Below are 18,637 nucleotides of genomic sequence, written 5' to 3'. Positions count from 1 at the left end.
TCTGCACACACTTGAACTGGAATGTCACAATTATACTAAATATGACTGACTTAAGACTAGCTCCCAAAGAAGCCAGTATGTAGAATATTCCAGTGTAGAGATCATTTATCATTTTGTTCATGCAAGGCCTAACACAATTAACTTTCTCACAGCTGACTTCTAAGCACTTCAGTCATAAGCAGGTAAGTGTACCAATAAAAAAGTCATAACGGGTCAGATACTGATGTCATTCTGTTAACCAGTTTTGACTTAAAACTTTGAGATTTTGTCTAAAAATTAAGTAAGGATAAGTAAAAACTGAGTATGATCTTCATTCCATGGATCAAACACTTAATATTCTGCAGCCTTTTTTTCTTTAAACCATCTACAACAATAAGTCACTATTATCATTAGTGCAAGGGTCAAATAGCAAAGGAAACTAAGATCTTACAAGACTTACTCAAAGTCCAGCAGTATATTCAAGGGAAGAGACGCTAGGAATCAGTGTCAATCAATTCTCAAATTATATTCTCAAACTCACTTCATTAGATGGTGGTCTCTTTATTTGCTCAGTTAAATACATTAGTAGTTTTCATCAAAAACTTTAATGAAAACCATACACCTAGGATTCCCTGTGGTTCTTCCTCTACAGCTTAGGGCAAAAAGATAGTATAAAAATTTTGCCAAACAAACAGCCATCTGTCCTAAAATGTGCATTAACCCAGCAACTATCACAACATATTGCATAAATATAATACAATTAAATGGAGAAAGCATTTCATTTAGAGCCAAAAAGATGTATTCCCATTGAAACAGGCATATTTCACTGTACCGTAAATGTAAGTTTCTGTGCCACTTAGTGATATCTCAGAAAAATTTAGCCATGAAAAATAGCTGCAGTGGCTTTTTTCAGGAGTTACCACTTTCAAGAAATATGTTATTTTTTCTTATGGTTTCCTGACTTAATCTTCTATATTCCACGCATATCTGCATGTCCACATTAGAGTCATTTATTGTGCTAAGGCTGAACAGATAGTAGTATGCAGACTCCTCAGAAATACTATTTTTTCATGTTGCATTAATTCTGTTTGAGAGCAGAACGTGTCAAAATGGTTGTGGTACTTCAAGTGTGATGGACAACTCTTCTATGATTAAGAATATGCTTACTCTTGCTTATAACAAAAATACATTCGAACAGCTGAAGCTGCAGTTTTCAGCAGTTGTTATCTATATGGCACTATTTCTTCCCTTCAGTCTACAGAAGACTACATTAATGACTTGAATTTAAAACTCTGCTGAAAACTGCTTTTCCCTGTCCTGCCAGGATGATTGATGGATTTTCTGCTTTATAAATGGAGCTCCAGAGGAACATTCCCATGTTGTTTCTTGCTGCTCAACTGGACACTAACCAGAATTTTGATAATTGTTGTTATTTATGTGGAAATGGCATGGTGTGTGGGAGGGGAGTGAATGGTGTGGCAAGGACACTTCCACTTTCTTGTTCTATTTACTTAATTCCTCCAAACCCTTCTTCAGCATTCTAGTTCTGAAAACTATTTCACCATCTAGTACTAAGGACATGCTAAGAAGCTTCCAGTATTTCTTTTTTCCTGATTTATGTTTAGAATTTGTACTCATCTATCACAGAATCACAGAATCACAGAATCACAGAATCACTACGGTTGGAAAAGACCTGTAAGATCATCAAGTCCAACCTGGGGGAAAAAAAAAAAAAAAGAAAAAACACAAAAAACAACAAAAAAAAACCCAAAAACAACCCCACAAACAACCCACGCAAGCCAACCACCACACAACAACAACAAGGCACAACACACCAAAAACCAACCCACCCAACACCACACAGCACCATGTCCATCAAGCCACATCCCACAATGCCACATCCACACGCTCCTTGAATACCTCCAGGGAGGGTGACTCTACCACCTCCCTGGGCAGCCTATTCCAATGTTTCACTACTCTCTCAGTAAAGAACTTTTTCCTAATATCCAGCCTGAACCTCCCCTGGCGCAACTTGAGGCCATTTCCTCTAGTCCCGTCACTAGTCACTTGGGAGAAGAGACCAACACCCACCTCTCTGCAACCCCCTTTCAGGTAGTTGTAGAGAGCGATAAGGTCTCCCCTCAGCCTCCTCTTCTCCAGGCTAAACAACCCCAGCTCCCTCAGCCGCTCCTCATAAGACTTGTGCTCCAGACCCCTCACCAGCTTTGTCGCCCTTCTCTGGACACGCTCCAGCACCTCAATGTCTTTCTTGTAGTGAGGGGCCCAAAACTGAACACAGTATTCGAGGTGCGGCCTCACCAGAGCCGAGTACAGAGGCATGATCACCTCCCTGCTCCTGCTGGCCACACCATTTCTGATACAGGCCAGGATGCCGTTGGCCTTCTTGGCCACCTGGGCACACTGCTGGCTCATCTTCAGCCGGCTGTCAATCAACACCCCCAGGTCCTTTTCTGCGGGGGAGCTTTCCAGCCACTCGTCCCCAAGCCTGTAGCGTTGCCTGGGGTTGTAGTGGCCAAAGTGTAGAACCCGGCACTTGGCCTTATTGAACTTCATCCGGTTGGTCTCAGCCCATCGATCCAGCCTGTCCAGATCCCTCTACTATTTCTTTTGAGGTTCCCAATAGCCTTAGGAAATTACCTTTCCCAATCATCCTTTAAAAACAAATATTTAAAATAAAACATTTAAATCAAACATTTCTCTAATCAAACTCTAGAGGTCTGTTTGCTCTCTAGGTCAGAAAAGCTAAAGATCAGAAATGTGTAAACTGATTTTGTTCTAGTTAGAATGAGTGGTCTAGATCAGAGACACCACAGAGCCTGCATTAGGAAGCTTCATTACACAACATTACTGTATAAAAGAAATCCACAAACAATTAGGTTTTCACCTGCAACCTTTTGTTTCCAGCCTTGCAATGGAATGCCTGGCATTTAGTCATACTTAATAATTTTATTTTTTTCCCCCAATTTAGCTTTAAAGCTGCCTGGCGTTTGAGGAAAGGTAAATAACAGAAACCAGAAAACTCACAGCACTCTGTATTAATCAAAGCAGAAAATTCAATCAGTACATGTAGAATCCCCAAAGAATCTGTAATATGGATCATATGTTAAGAATGTCAGAGTTGGGGTGTGTTTCCTGCAACCCATAAAAGGTTTGTCTGAACTATTTCAAAGCATCAGTTTTTAGGAAAAAATGTCCTAATACAAATACAAGCCAGTGTATCCTGCTTTGCCCATAAGGAATTAAATAGACATGGGGAAACCCTTAAGCTTCATAAACTACAAGCTCAAAGAAGTAACTTGCTTCTGCGTAGGAGTGGTAGCTGTAATGATCTAAGCCGGTGAGTATGAAAACTGTTTCCAGCTGTTGATAACTTGTGTTCAACAAACAGAGAGCTTTTTACATTCCTGTAAATAAAATTACAGCTCAAAAATCAGTTATGTCATGGTAGAGTTTCCTGAGGGACCAAGCATACTGCTTGAACTTCTCGGACCAAGAGACAGCATCAGCAACAGAAATAAATTCCAGTTTGCAAGGATAGACCCAGTCAACTGGTACTACTGCACCATGGGCAAACAAAAGAGAAACTGCAAAAAGTGAAAATATCCAGAAGAAACTAAAGCAGGGCCTGAAATAGGTGAACACTTGGGGAGGACTATCCAACTCAGGACCAGTAAGCCTGCACAGAATGGTGAATTGCAGCAAAGATCTAAAGCATTAAAGTGACAAGGCATAATAGAAGCCTGTTGCCTGGATATAGACCTGAACTGATCAAAAGACTTGTGAGAGATACACACGACTGTATATCCTGCTTATCTATCAGCACCTATAAAGACAAGACTGATCCATCTTAGTCCAAATAAACAAAAAAGAAACACTTCTTAGGGAAAAGCAAGAGGGCTGCTTTGGATCTGACCAATGTCATGGCTCTTCATTCTGGTTAGTTCAGCCTTACCGTGATTTAGAACACAGGTCCTGGGACTCTGCTCTAAGCATCAAAACACTTTTGGTTTTGACATCCTCCAAAGTTCAAACCGTGCAAAAAAACATGTGGAGAAAAGCTTACATTAGAGATAAATAAAAAACATTCTATTTCTCCTAACCACGCTAAATATTTTTATGTGTATAAATGAAAAAGAAGACTGAAAGAGGAATGTTGTGATCTAAATCAGAACCTCAATGCAGAGAGATGGCTACATACCTATGTCATAGCAATGAGTTCACCCAGTTTCGAGAATCCTGAATGCCCTCGAGCTAACCTCTCAATGAGTTTGCCATTCCAACTGTAAAATATGTAGAACATTAAATTACCAGAATATACAATATAGTAATGTATATAAAGGATGTTTACCCCTTCCCATGTAAGAAGTGTAAACATGGCTGCAGCTTACAATTATTGTTAATCTATGAGTCACTGAAGCATAAACATTCTATTTGCTCAGCATGAAAATCAGATTCTTAGTGGCATGTAGAACTCTAAGGCAGGCATCTTTTGTAACAGTGAGTATATCAGATGATCTCACTGGGGAAAATAAACCATTGCAGGTCTTCCCTTTTGCACTGCACAAACAGCAAAGGAAATGTGAACTGCTATTGATTTTTTTCAGCCTACAGCAGCAAGAGGATCACTTACTAATTTCTAATCAGTTCTGCTTAGGTAAATCAGGCAACAGAACATTTCATAACTCATTAGGTCATGACTTACCCTCCAGGACAATTAGGGGTGACTTAAGACAATGGGAAAAAATACAGCTTGATTGGCTGAACAACGTCTGGAGTTCACAAGTAAAAAATACAGTTTCTTGCAAATTCAGCATATGTCACTATTTGGAAAATGACAACCCCCCCCCAAATATGATTTATAGTCTTGTCCACACAGAATTACACTTTTAAATATAGAGACTCATTCTTATATTATTTGCACTAATGTTACAGAGATACCACTACTACATTCAGAGGAAGTATTCTTACCAACTCTACAAATAACTCACGTTTTAAAACTAATTTTTAAATATACCTATGTCTATGCACACTTAATCTAATCTAATGATACTGTTCACCTTTCCTTCTTCCTGGTTTCCTAAGATCTGCTTTTATCTCCTTTTTGTTTCTAGGTAGTATCTAATCACTTTTGTTCATACACTGTATGACACTTCTCACGCATTGTAATAATTGGTTGTGACGTGCATAGAATTACTTATTCAAAATAACTTTGTTAAGATTTCTTTAACAAAATCTAATTTGAGGTTAAATTTGTCTCACGTGGCTTTAATATCCTGTTAGATCCTATACTGAGAAAGGGTTAAAGTGAACTTTACCCTGGTATTTCAAGTTGAGACTAGTAAGGTATGGAAAAAAAAGTTTTTTCCTTATACAAAGTAAAGTAGTGCAGAGCATACCTGTTGTTTATGCAATTATTTGCTGACCAGAATTACTGTATTTAATAAGCCTAATTGTCTAAAACCAAAAGAGGACAAACATGCCACTCCACAGACCAGCTGCTTTATCATCAAATCGGATGAACAGCACACGAGAGGCAATCCAGGAAAAGCCAGGTACACTGAGAAACATGTCTTAAGACGTGACTCACTCTCTGGCACCAGCTTCTCTTACTGAATTCCCAGGAATTCCTCCGTATTTCAGAACTAACAAAAGCAAACAGTCATCTAAGGGCATTCCCGAGAACATATGGGATCAGTTTCTTAGTCAAGACTTACGCAGGCCAAATTTCCCTTAAGTCAGTGGTGTTTTCCTCGGGGGAATGCTGGCTTTATCCAAAGCACTATTAATACCAAATTTTCAGTAATCAGATGCAATGCTTGATTTTAATATACTGATATAATACTACAAATATAACTGTATTAGAAAGTATGCTGTTTGACAGCTAACTAAATTCCCTCATGTTTGGTCTAAGGACATCACTGTCCCATCTGCAGGCACTTGGGATTTCTGAGTTTCCTTGCAGTTTGATATTTGAACTGGCAGGAAACCAAACAGATGTCTCCATTACTAGGGCTTCATCATGCGTTTCTACAAGATATTTTGACAGTCAGCAAAAGCAATCTTGCTCCAAATTTTTCACGTAGCTCTGACTGTAGCACAATGATGCTGAAAATATAAATGAAGTCTATGTAGTTTTTTCACTTTCACTAACGTGTATGAAAACTATAAAGCATGGGTATTTTAAAGCAGGAACTTTACTTTCTTCACAGCAAAAACAGTATCTTAATGTTGTATGATGTAACTATGTACAAGTAAAAAGCCAAAAATTACATTCCCTCAACTTCCACACAGATTTTTCACTGTCCTTAATTTAGGGTATTTACACTATTTATGATGACATAGCAAATACACCACAGACCTGTACCTTAGGCAAGTGTTTTACCCTTTTCTGTCACACAGGACCTTCTAATGCACATAGAATTCTGGTTTTGCCCGCTCTACCACCTGCATGTGGTGATTTTCACACGCTCTGTAATTGGACAGCTGTGCTTTTCGGTCCAGAAACATCTTCTATGCTTGTGCTGAACTTAGTGCAGTAAGGCTGTGTGCACATATAGAGCTCCGTGTTGTATATGTTATTATATACATGCATACATATACATACAATAAACTTTATTACAGACAATAATCAAACGTAACCTATGCTTTATTTTTGTACTGGTTTAAGCCTTTTTCCTCCCAAGCTGTTCTACCAGTATGGTAACGTGGACGTAACTGAACCAATCCAAAAAATACATCAGTCCAGCTTACCATAGTCCTCTCCTCCTATGAGAAATACAGCGTAAGCTCCTGGATAGCTATATCCTTGGTGAACAGGTTCTGTCGCTATGCTGCTAATAAAAGCTACCCACCACAGGGATGGCTGACAGGCGCCCGTTTGTTCAGTGCCAGGCAGCTGGTTTTACCCTCACCAACTCGGCTCATCTCCGTGTGCAACTGTGCGGGTATCAACACTAGCCGATGGAACGGACTTTGATGACTCGAAGATTTTGCTCCCTTTCGAGGTCTTTCCTACGCAAGCTTCTCCTCAAAATCTGCAAAGGTGTGCAGCCTTTGAGGAGAGATCTGCCGCTCTCCCTGTGTCCAAAGCCTTCCCGTCGCTACCCGTGCAGATCCAACAGGCTATGTAGGACTTTCTGGGCGTCCCTTCACTGCTTGCACTGGCAAAGCCACAGCGAGACCCTGCTGCTGCGCCGCCTCGGGGTGAGTGAGGGGCGGGAGGCGGTGGCACGGCCGCGGGCGAGGGGTCGGCCCCGCCAGCGGCGGCCCGCGGGTAAGGAGGCCGCCGCCGCCGCCAGCCGTGGCCCGCGGTGCAGGCGCCGGCCCGGCCACCTCCGGGGCCTCTCGGGGAGGCGGAGTGGGGCGAGCGGCCCGGCCGCGGGGGTCGCCGCCGGGAGGGAAAGTCCCCTTCCGAGCCGGGAAATTCCCGCAGCGGCTCCTGCTGGGACGCCGCGCTACGGGGCTTTCGCAACGCGTGGCCAGCCCCGTCCTCCAGCCCCCCGAAGGACCCTCGCTCCCCCTTCTGCCTCTCAGCGGCCTCCCGCCGGTCCCACCTTCACCATGACCCCCTCCCTCCCCCGACCGGGCGGCGCTCCCCCTCCTTCGGCCTGGAGCCCCCTCAGCGGCCCCTCGTCCTCCCTGGACCCAGTTCCCCCTTCAGCGGCCCCTCCTTCAGCAGTCTTTCCCCCCTCATTCACCTCAGCCACCTCCCCCCAGCGGCCCCTCGTTCGGCCCCTCGTTCAGCCCGGACTTCCCCCGTCCCCTCAGCGGCCTCCCGCTCGCCCGGCGCCCCCTCGCTCGCCCCCAGGTTTCAGCCCGCTCCCGTTCCGCCCCCCGCGCAGCCCCCGGCTGCCTTTTCTCCCCTCCACCCCTCGCCGGGGTTCCCCGGCCAGCCCCGACCCCGGGGCCGGCTCCCGCGCTGGCGGCGGGGGAAAGCGCTGCCCTCCCCCGCGGCGGGGTTCCCCCCCTCGGCAGAGGCGGAGCGCGGCCCTGCCCGGCTTGCGCCGTAGAGAAGCGGTGGCGGCGAGGAAGGGCAGCGGGCGGGCCCTGCGAGCCCTTAAAGGAGAGCGGCTACCCTCCTCCCCCGACGGGGAAGGCGGAAGAGAGCAGCAGCAGCGAGAGCAGCCGCAGCAGCCCCGGCCCTGGCCCTGCCTGGCTCCCCTGCGGGTTTATATGCACCTGGCCGGATTACTGCTCGCCCTGGAGAAGAAAGAGAAGGGGCAGCAGCGTGACCGCGGCTCACCTTCCCCAGCCATGTGCTCGGTAAGCGAGGGTAGCGGTGCAGACCCCTTGGCGGCCCGCTTCAAACAGGTGGAGGAGACGCTGGAGAAGCTGCACCGGGAAAACAGGAGCTTGAAGAACAAAGTGCCTCGGTACAACGCGCTCTGCACCTTGTACCACGAGTCCGCTCAGCAACTGAAGCACCTCCAGCTGCAGCTGGCTGCCAAGGAGGCGACGATCCGGGAGCTGCGGAGCAGCCTGGCCCGGCAGCAGCAGCAGCCGCAGCCGGCGGCGGCGGGCGGCGAGGCGGGGGCGGCGGGCGCGGAGCCGGCCCGCTCGCTGGTGGAGAGCCTGCTAGAGCAGCTGGGCCAGGCCAGGGAGCAGCTCAGGGACAGCGAGCGACTCTCGGCGCGAAGAGTGGAAGCTCTGAGCCAGGTAAAACCGCGAACGCCCTCGAAGTAGCGCTGGCAGGCAGCACCTCGGTACGGGTGCGCCTATACGCGAGGAGCGGCAGCAGCATTCACCGCGGGAGCTGTGTTTCCGCACTCCCCTCTAGGAAAACGAGCAATTTAAGCTTAGTAAGCCCAGCAGTGGTTGTCTTGAATGGAGGATGCAGCCGTCTTGCATTCAGACTGCTCGCTCGCGTTATGGAAAGAGATGGGGGTGCGCAGGCACCAGCGCCGACAGCGTGCTTTGAGTGACTTGCCCGGGGTGGCAGAGCAAGCTGGTGGGGGCAGAGGCCGGAGAAGAGAGCAAATGTTTTGAGCCCCTGCGAGGCAACGCTGGTGCGTTTGACAGGACTCGCTCTATCGCTGTGTGCCCAGAGTTGGACTGTGCCCAAAGCAATCCGCCAGCTGTGTCCAACGGTAGTGCCCCCTGCATTAAGTTCAAGAAGGTAAACCATAAAATCCTAAACCAAAAACTGAGCCTGGCATTATAAATCTTCATGCAACTATTTTCACAAGGCAAAGGAAAAATAGTAAAAAGCCCTAAATGTGGAAGTTCCATGTTACTTAAGTGAAGTCCCTCCTCTTTATCAGATGTAACAGTTTTGTTCTGCAAGATAAACAAGCGATGGGTTTTTTTAAAGTGCGCTTAAAAATGGATTTTTGCATTGACATTAAGGCAGCACGTTAATACTTGGAGAAGTAACTGGCAAGTCTGGATTGTGAGGAGATAGATTAGGGAAATTGCTATCTTTTATGACAGAAAAAAAGTCTCAAAATTGCATCCCCTCCCATCTGCCACAAGTGCTATTTTTGTTACTGTCATTAAGACTTTCCCGTGTTCAGTCTGAAATATTTAAAGAATTTTAAAGCATTTCTTTCTATATGAAGCTGCATAAAGGAATTTCCAAACCGAGAAGCAGTACTTAAAATTGAAAGAAGTATTTTTGTCATAAGTAATCTCTTGACCTAATGCTTATACAAAACATTTTCCATATATGACACTCACCTAAAATACATTTAAATAAGTTCAAGTTTGGAAATTTGTAATAAAAGATGATCTTACTGACACTTTGCAGACAGATGACAAACCTGTGGTATCTGAATATATTTTGAAGCCTGATGCTGAATGTCTTTAATTTATGGCAAAGGGGAAATTTAGCATTTAGCATGATGCTAAAGAACTTAAACATCAGTAATAAGAACAAGTGCTATTTCTGTAAGTTAGATATTGATTTTATTCTTTTTAGAAATCAGTATTTTATGCCCAATCAGAAACATTGAAATCGTGGTCACTAAAAATAACAACAACAACAACAGACGTTTTGTGAAGTGAGAGGCCTATGTGTTGGCAAAGAAGAGTGCTCCCTGTGATTGACAGCTCCATTAACACTCCCAAAGAACTGGAAGGGTAGAGTCAAGCTTATACCCATCTCACGGTCTACGCTGGGATCCAGGGCATCCTTGATTCTGGAGAAGCAGTACTGCAGAGGTTTCTGTTACCAGCATCCGCTACTTTTTGAGGATATCAAGCACAAGCTGTTTTTGATAAAGTCAGGACTGGTGCACTTCCAATGCATGGTACTATGGAGTGGTTGTTGTACCCCAGTCAGCAAGCAAACTTCTTCCTTCTCAAAACACCTGCAGAGACATTAACTTAATGCAGCGCGGATGATCCCACAGAGCTTCCAATTCAACAAGAACCTGCGGCAATGAGATACACAGTTGTTTCCTAGGAGTATGTCAGACCCCCTCACATACCTCGTGGGGTCAGCTATGGCCAAAATAGAGTCATTGTTGCCACACGGATTTCATTTTGCATTTGCTTGTCCTGACCACTCACCCTTTCCTAGGTGGAAAAGTTGCCGTGTATGCTCCCTCTGCTTTGTCCTTGTGACAGTGCCAGGCAATGAATACACGTTGCTGTTTTTTGATAAGATGACTTTCCAGTTAAATTTTTTTTTGAGGAAAGTCTCTACTATTAGTAATTTAGAATGCAGGACCAGTAAGCATTTTTCAGTCTCCATAGTTATTCCTTTTAAACTACTTTGTTTCTTGTAAGTTCCATCTTTAGTTGTTGCTGCTGTGTATCTTTTCTTTTCATAAAATCTTCCCGAGTTTTTGCTGGTTGTTTCTTCATTCTACTGACTAGGAAGTGCTTGTATAGCTGTCTGAGCAGTTCTTCATTTTGATTGATTGATCTGTCAGTTCCAAGGTCAAGTGATTATATAGAAATGAATTGGATTTATTTTACTTTAAGTACTTTGCAGTGAGTATAGGAGCAATAAGGAATTACTGCAATATGGAATTCAGTCTTAGACATACTTTGGCTTTTGAGTTAATTTTGCTTTTAAATAACTTCCCCTCCCCCTTATGTTTAGGAAGTACAGAAGTTGAATCAGCAACTAGAGGAGAAAAATGGAGAGATACAGCAGATGATAAATCAGCCTCCGTATGAAAAGGAGAGAGAAATCTTACGACTTCAGAAGAGCTTGGCAGAGAGAGAGAAGGCTCAGGCCACCAGTGATGTTTTGTGCCGTTCACTCACTGATGAAACTCACCAACTTCAACGCAAATTAGCATCCACAGCAGAAATGTGTCAACATCTAGCAAAATGTCTAGAAGAGAAGCAAAGAAAAGAGAAGGGGAATTCAGATGACCAGATACCTACTGAAAGATCTAATCAGGTATTCTTAATGCTACTGTGTTTCTTTAAAATCTTACTGGCTTCTGAGGTGTTAATTACAATGTGATAGTTGTAACTGGGGAGTGGTGAGAAACATATCTTTAAATAATTTCATGTAGGGTGAAAAGACTACCATGGCAAGCTCTAAATAATTCCAAATACCAGAAATTTAGGATGGAAGCAGTTGTCCGTCACTTGCATTTTGGCCATCTCACTTACCTCGTCATCAGAGGTTTGAGAGGAGAGGATCTTGAGAGGTCCCTTCCAACCTCAGCAATTCCATGATTACAACTCTTCCCTGCATATACAGGAGACAGTACCTTCTTTATACCACAGCACTCTTCTGTGCATCACTAGATGGTGCTGTGCTTTTGAAGGTGGTATCTCCTGATAACTTTAAGCATCTAAATCACAAAACAAAGTAGAGATATTTTAAAGTAGTATTTATATTAAGAACTCTGTAGCACGTGGTCTTCTCAGATCAGGATTTGGCTTTGCACAGGTAAGTTGGTTAAGGAAGAATGAGTCAAGGTGTCTTACCTTTTGTTTTTGCTCCAGGGTTCCCCCCTGGCCTCCCAGTGCAAGGCAGTGTTTCTCTCCAGCAGGAATGTTTAGAAAAATTGTTTCATGATAGGAAGGGGCAGAAATGCTACTGAGGGGCACAAAGAAACACCTGGATTTTGGCATACTTTGCTCATGGCTGTGTGGCTTTGCTGCATCATCACCTTAGCTGAAGCTTTTCAGTGTAGGGTAGAGGTAGATCGTGTTGTTCCAGAAGTCATGATGGTTCAGAGTTGTTAGGTAATTCATGGTAATACCATAAGGAGATAACATTAGAGGTGCTACCTCCAGCCTGATACAGATCAGAGTATTGAGTAGGATGCTACAGCCAATTCTCACAAAAAAGAACGATACTGTCTCATGCTTTTACTGCTACGTAGTGGCAATGCTGTGTTTCACATGACCAGTCATCTATGCTTTTATGATATACTCTATACGTGCTCACTTTGACTTTGTAAAACATCCCAGGAGCATTTCCAAAGAAAACTTACTCACATTAAAGTTACCTGTAAGAAATAGTTAGAGGTTGACTAGACATAAGAAAAAAGGACTTTTTAAGGGACTTGAAGCATTTAGTATTATCATATTTTATGTGTAACTTATAGACAGGAAACCTGATTGACTTTCATATATGTAATAAGTAGCTGACCTTGTACAGTAGGGACTTCCCTGTTGAAGAAGAGAAATTTCAGATGCAAGTACTAGCTGATTCTAGGGAATTTTGTACAAAAGTGTTCTATATTACTCATGTACACCGGGGTTTTTTTTAAGCAGATGTCACAACTGTAAAAAAGGGGTATCATTTTAGTCAATTATTTAGCAAGCAGGGTTTTTTTCCCTCAGTAATTTCTTCCTAGTACTGGCCAAAATTGACAGTAATAACAAAGCAAGGTGAAGGCATATCTGTGTCTTTGTCATGCATTCCCCCACTCCAAAGTAGTAGTTTCCAAGGAGTTCATGTAAACTGTTAAGCTCTGTTGTCATCAGTGTAGACCCTCATGCATGTAAAATGTGTGGTATTTTGTTACCTTTAGTAGGCTCAGAATTTGGTAAGACAGATATGCTTTTATGACACCACACAGATCTATTTAAAAGCAATACCAAGGTGGTAAAAACCTGAATATATTTTTGCTCTGCTTATTAATAATAAAAGCTGTAGGCTATACTATTAGTATCTAGAAATATACTACATAGAAGTAAGTAGACCTAAATGTATGTATTTGTTTCACTGACAGCAAATAGTTTTAAAGGAATTAAAAAAAGATTACTTTAACAGCATAACTAAGTAGCATTTGGGATTTATGTTAAAAGTAACACTTCTTTTATCTGAAAATTATAGCTTTTAGACAATGGAACTTCACTTCAAGCTCTTATCTGCAACCTACAAGATGAAAACAGGATGTTAAAACAAAAAGTAGCTCACGTGAGTACTTTCATTCTGTACAAGATTAAGATTTAATTGAGTATTTTGAATTACAGTAAATTTGGAATAGGTAAGGCCTGGTTAATCTAATTAAATGGTAGTTTAATTCGAGTCCAAAATTTTTCTTAGTCATTTCAACATGGCACATAGTCTTTCTTCCCTTAGCCAAAACCAACTTACTACATTCTCTTTAAATGTATTGGGTTTCCATTGTTAAAAATACACTGCAGAAGAAAATCTTCATGTTCCTTCTATGCATCAGTATTCCACCCCAGGAGAACAGCACCAGGCCCACGGTGACCGCCAACCCCTCCTGTTCCAGATTACTTAATACTGTCACTATGGATTGGTGAATGGGGAAGGCTGCCTGTGGATAGCCTGGCTTATAGCAAAATAATCTGCTCACCTGTAAAGTGGCTTATCCACACTCAGCAGTTGAGTCAGCATATTATATTATCTTTTAGAGAGTTTTGGTCCTGCACATATAGACAGTCTATGAAAGCTTGGAAGTTTGTGTCTTCATGTTTGTGTCTTCATGTTCTTCATGACTCCCCTGGGTAATCTTTCAGGTGGAAGACTTAAATGCAAAATGGCAGAAATATGATGCGAGTAGGGATGAGTATGTAAAGCGACTCCACTTGCAGCTAAAAGAGATGAAGTCACAACTGGAGCAGCAGCACGGTGTAACTTCAGCACAAATGAATTCTGACCTAATGCACAAGGAGATATTCCGGTTAAACAAGCTACTGGAAGAAAAAATGAATGAATGCATAAAAACAAAGCGAGAATTAGAAGATGTGAAGAAGGCTAGTGAAGGAGATAATGAGCGCATACAAATGCTGGAGCAACAGGTCATTAAGTTTCTTTTTCCTAGAAGTGGGAATTCTTAGTTTCTCCCCAGACCACTGAAGTCCAAGGAAGAAAAATGAAATTATTTCTTTTGACATTTGCCACTTGTCTTGCCACATTTGGCCATACAGACACTTAACAACACAGATTTAAAGGAAACTCACTACTTAAAGAACTGCATGCAGTTCTGCTGGCTTTAATACAAAATATGGAAGATCTGGAAAAAGAAATATAAATACCTTTAAAGTACAGATATGATAGAAAAGCTAATATTGAGATTCTGGGAATAAGTATTTATAAAAAAGGAATCACAGCCTCAACTTGTTAATCTAACCTGCCAGTGCTCTAATTTATAAAATATTAACATAATAATTATTTTTCAGGTCCTAGTTTATAAAGATGATTTCACATCTGAGAGATCAGACAGAGAGCGAGCACAGAGTAAAATACAAGAGCTTCAGGCAGAAGTTGCATGTCTGCAACACCAGCTAGCAAGAAGACAGGTAAGAAAGCAACATGCTAGTTTTTTCAATTAAAGCACATCAACAGGATTCAGGACTAAAATATACTTTTAACTATATTTTACAAAAATCTTAGTACTTCTAAAACCATTTCGGCTCAGTGCAGCTATCGAAGACTTACATTATTTCATAGTCAGTTCTAGTGGAGATGCTTCCCAATACACATGTAATACCCCTTTCCAGACCATTTTCCTTCTATTTTGGACCAACATAGTAAGGGTGAATTCTCAGAAGGAAGAGAAGGATGGCCGTGAGTCTTGTAACAGTGGCATCTTTAAAGTAGCATACTGACTATATTCTGTGTTTTCTACAAGCCTTCTTTACAACTTATTAATAGAACTGCAAAAAATGATGTATATTTTATTTAAAAATCTGATAAAAAGATGATAAGCAGTGTTTCAGATAAAGGTGATAATATAGTCTCTTAAAGAGTATCTTTTTACTGCATCTTTTTCAAGAGCTCCTCTTTCTCTTTCTAGGACTCAAGAGACACAAGTAGTCATTTCAGAGTTCATATTGGTAACCAAAATCATATGTACGTACAGACGAACGTTGAACATCTACGAGGCAATAGCCCAGGCCAAACAGGCACGAGAAGAACATCTTCACAGTCTGAACAAGCTTCTCCTCCTGTGGACAATGGAAACTCAGGATCTGAGGGCAGGGCACAGGGTGAACTTAGATGCCCTCATTGTATGAGGTTTTTCAGTGATGAACTCAGTGATGAATTCCTCAAGCATGTTGCTGAATGTTGTCAATGACCGCATGATGTGAGGTGTGTAAGTCAATCACTACTTTATAGACAGTAAAACTTTGCTCTATACATATCTCCTACAGTCCTAAAAAAGAGTAATTCAAATGGACAGCTCTTAGGAATTAGGAGGATGAACAATATCTACCTCTTACTTGCTTTCACCTTCTCTTGGACTGTATGAAAGACTTCAAGATAAAGCAAAGTGTTTTTATGAAGAATTATTTTTGACAACTACAAGGAAGGCAAGCATAATGCAAATTCTGCTACAAACTAAACTGAAATTTACAGTGGTAGTTAGCTTCAGAGTGCAGCTTGACTCGTATTCGAGTAATTCTTTACAGAAGTCTGAAGGCTTGTGAAAAAAATTACTGAACTTGAAATTTCCCTCCTCTTCCAAAAATGCAGGCTGAAGAACGGGGATGGAGCATTTTGACAGAAGATAGGAAAAATCTTATTATGCTTTATCTGGATTAAAAGCAAAAGTATTTTCTTGTCTATTGAGGCTGAACTTTCAGACATCTCATCTGAAAATCCTTGTGTTCAACTGAAATCAGGAGAAGTGAAAAAACCATAAAAGGGCTTGTTGACTAAAACTAGCCTGTCTTTTTGCACAGAAACAATGTACAGGGATATTTATTTTTTCTGTGCCGTGAGTAACTATTTCACACATTTGTAAATGTGTAGTTGTGTAATTATTGATTGTATTCCTATTTTACCTAAGTATTATTTTTTTAATAAAAGTGATTATGCAGTTGCTTTACTACATTAGTAAAGTGGTCAAAAATCTCTCTTTCAGTGTATGTATTTAAATGTGAAGTAGTCCCAGTAACTATACTAAGGGCTAACTAAATGTCATGGTTTCAGGTATGAGTTATTTCATTACTTCAGTGATAGCCAGTGTCTCAGACTATTTTCAAATATGTTGAAAAAAAAAAATCACTCCTCATTTATGAGAGGAGGAATGACCTTTCAGATGCACAAGAACACATTTAACGCCCTACCCTGCCACAGGTCTGTGACGACGCCAGTGCTAGCTTAAATTTCTCCTTATCCTCTCTACACTGGAGATAACTTCAACAAATAGCAGGGGACTGTTTTGAGAAGAAGTATCAGAAGTTAAAGTGTACAAATATAATAGGGCCACAGGTTTTTTTCAGCTTTGGCTCCAGATGTTTCTCACAATGTCAGAGCTGGAGTTAAGGATGGGATACGAAGTAAAGGCCTAGCACAACCATGACCTTTCATAATTAAAGAAAACTTGCTTTGTGTAACAACACTCCTGTCTTCTGCTTTGCTTCCTTCCCAGTACTATGCTTTAGGAGGATTGTGGATATTTTCCTTGATATTTCCTTTTCATGATCCTGTTACAGCTCCAAAGGAAGATGATTGTTTATGCCAATGTTGCTTTAGGTGGGGTCCTGGCAAAAAAGATGCACTGGCCATTGCATGCAGTGTGCTGGTGCAATGGTTCTTACTAATCTAACCAATTGCAAACCTGTGATTGATTACTAGCTTGTTTTTCCCAACACAACATGCACAAACATGCAGAGATTTTTCTTTTTTCTTTTTTTTTTTTTTAGTGACCATTTTATACATCTCCTTTTAAGGTCTTAGAGATCAGATGCAGCCCACAGAATATAGGCTGAGAAACGTATGATTAAACTTCCTGTGGCATAAGATAATCTTACTTTTTCTGACTGTTCTCATTAGACAAGCCTTGTTTACAGCTCCAGTGTACACCGATACTATATTGCCAGTGATTGATACAGCAGAATATGGACTTTTTTTTTAGCGATTCACATTACAAGACAGTTAGAAAGACAAACACAACAATAAAGTAAGTTAGATCTTGGCAGAGCTTTTTTTTTTTTTTGCATTGAGATGATCACTGCTTTAATATACATCAGTCAGAAGCTTAAGTCTGCTGTAGGTTTCCATTCATGTTAATCCGTGTAGACAGACTGACCTACAACTATTAGAAACAGATGCAAGAATTAGATAGAATCTGCAGTGTGCAGTACAGAGAAGTTAATAGTACCTATTCTTGTGGTTTTAAGACCTGTGAATTAGTCCCCTTGTCCAAGCAGAGATTAAAGTCTGAATCCTGGGAAAGCGGGGCACTTCAATGCTGGGAAGCTGGATATATCTCCATAGAGGACCACACTGGACCAACAGACACAAACAGGTGAAGTTACGGGTCAAGCTCAGATTACAGCTACCACCTAAACCTGTACAGTAAACAACTGGAACATGAATAGCCGTGGTGAAAATCTAGGACAGATCTGCTCTTTTTCAGTACAAAAATACCTCGCTTCAGAGCTATTTTATTTTACCATTTCCTACCAAGGTTTTTTTTCCAGCTGGTGAAAAGCCTTACCTATTTCTTTCTTGTTTTGTCTTAACCAAGAAACCAGTTACATACACTATGAAGAACTACCAGTGTCTTACATGCAAATGTTTGTTTCAGATTATAAGACATAAACTATTCCTCCTAAGAAAACTTGTTTGGTTTTACCCAAAGTCACTGGTAGATCTCTTGAAGAAACAGTATAAAAATCTTTACTTGCCCTCTCCTCTCCAGGCAAAGCATCCCAAGCAATTACGACCACCACCTACATTCACAATTCAGGTTCCTCAACTTGTAGAGCAGAATGCATGAGAATGTCAGCTCCACTGCCCCAACAACTGAAGTGAAAGCAGCCATGCGTTCCCAGCATTTTTTGAACCCTTTAAATTAAGGAAAGCTCCTGGCCTCACACTGGTTTTCTCTGCCACTTGATGGCTGTCCAAGTAGTGTGTGTCTTGTTTGGTTAAATGGTAAAAGCAACCCAGCTCCTTTCCCAAAACAAAGCAAAAAAGGCATATGAGTAAGAAAGTAACTGCATAAAATGAAAGGAACTTCAATAGCATAAACTTTATGAACTTTCATTATCCATTTGTACCACACTTGTTCACTGAAACACGCATAATCTGAAAAACTGCAGAAACAAGTCCTCACATGAGAGACTCTTGAAACCATACAGAAAAACTATGTGACCATATGGGACTCGGTTCCTTATTTGTTGTATTGGTAACAAAAGGCCTGATAACTGAACACTGTTAGCAGGCAAAGTTAATGCCCATTTAGGCTTCTGTAAATCTCTCATTGCTGGTGAGCAATGCCCATACTGGAGAGGC

General features: G+C 41.8%; 1 protein-coding gene across 2 annotated transcripts; it reads left to right on the top strand.

Annotated features, from left to right (window-relative positions):
• Positions 1-8,172: 8,172 nt before the first annotated feature.
• TNIP2 (TNFAIP3 interacting protein 2) lies at positions 8,173-15,467 on the top strand. Of its 2 annotated transcripts, XM_059818115.1 has the most exons (7): positions 8,173-8,655; positions 11,048-11,353; positions 12,606-12,611; positions 13,253-13,336; positions 13,906-14,187; positions 14,569-14,703; positions 15,186-15,467. In XM_059818115.1, exons 1-7 carry the CDS (start codon positions 8,173-8,175, stop codon positions 15,465-15,467), a joined length of 1,578 nt encoding a protein of 525 aa, XP_059674098.1. The 2 variants fall into 2 exon arrangements, with proteins under 2 accessions (XP_059674098.1, XP_059674097.1); XM_059818114.1 differs by lacking the exon at positions 12,606-12,611 and having other exon boundaries at positions 14,569-14,688.
• The last annotated feature ends 3,170 nt before the right edge of the window (positions 15,468-18,637 follow it).

Source organism: Gavia stellata, chromosome 5, assembly GCF_030936135.1.
Source record: "Gavia stellata isolate bGavSte3 chromosome 5, bGavSte3.hap2, whole genome shotgun sequence".
In the NCBI taxonomy this organism is placed as follows: domain Eukaryota; kingdom Metazoa; phylum Chordata; class Aves; order Gaviiformes; family Gaviidae; genus Gavia; species Gavia stellata.
Note: the sequence above shows the minus strand (reverse complement) of the source record. Positions and strands in the feature narration are given on the sequence as shown.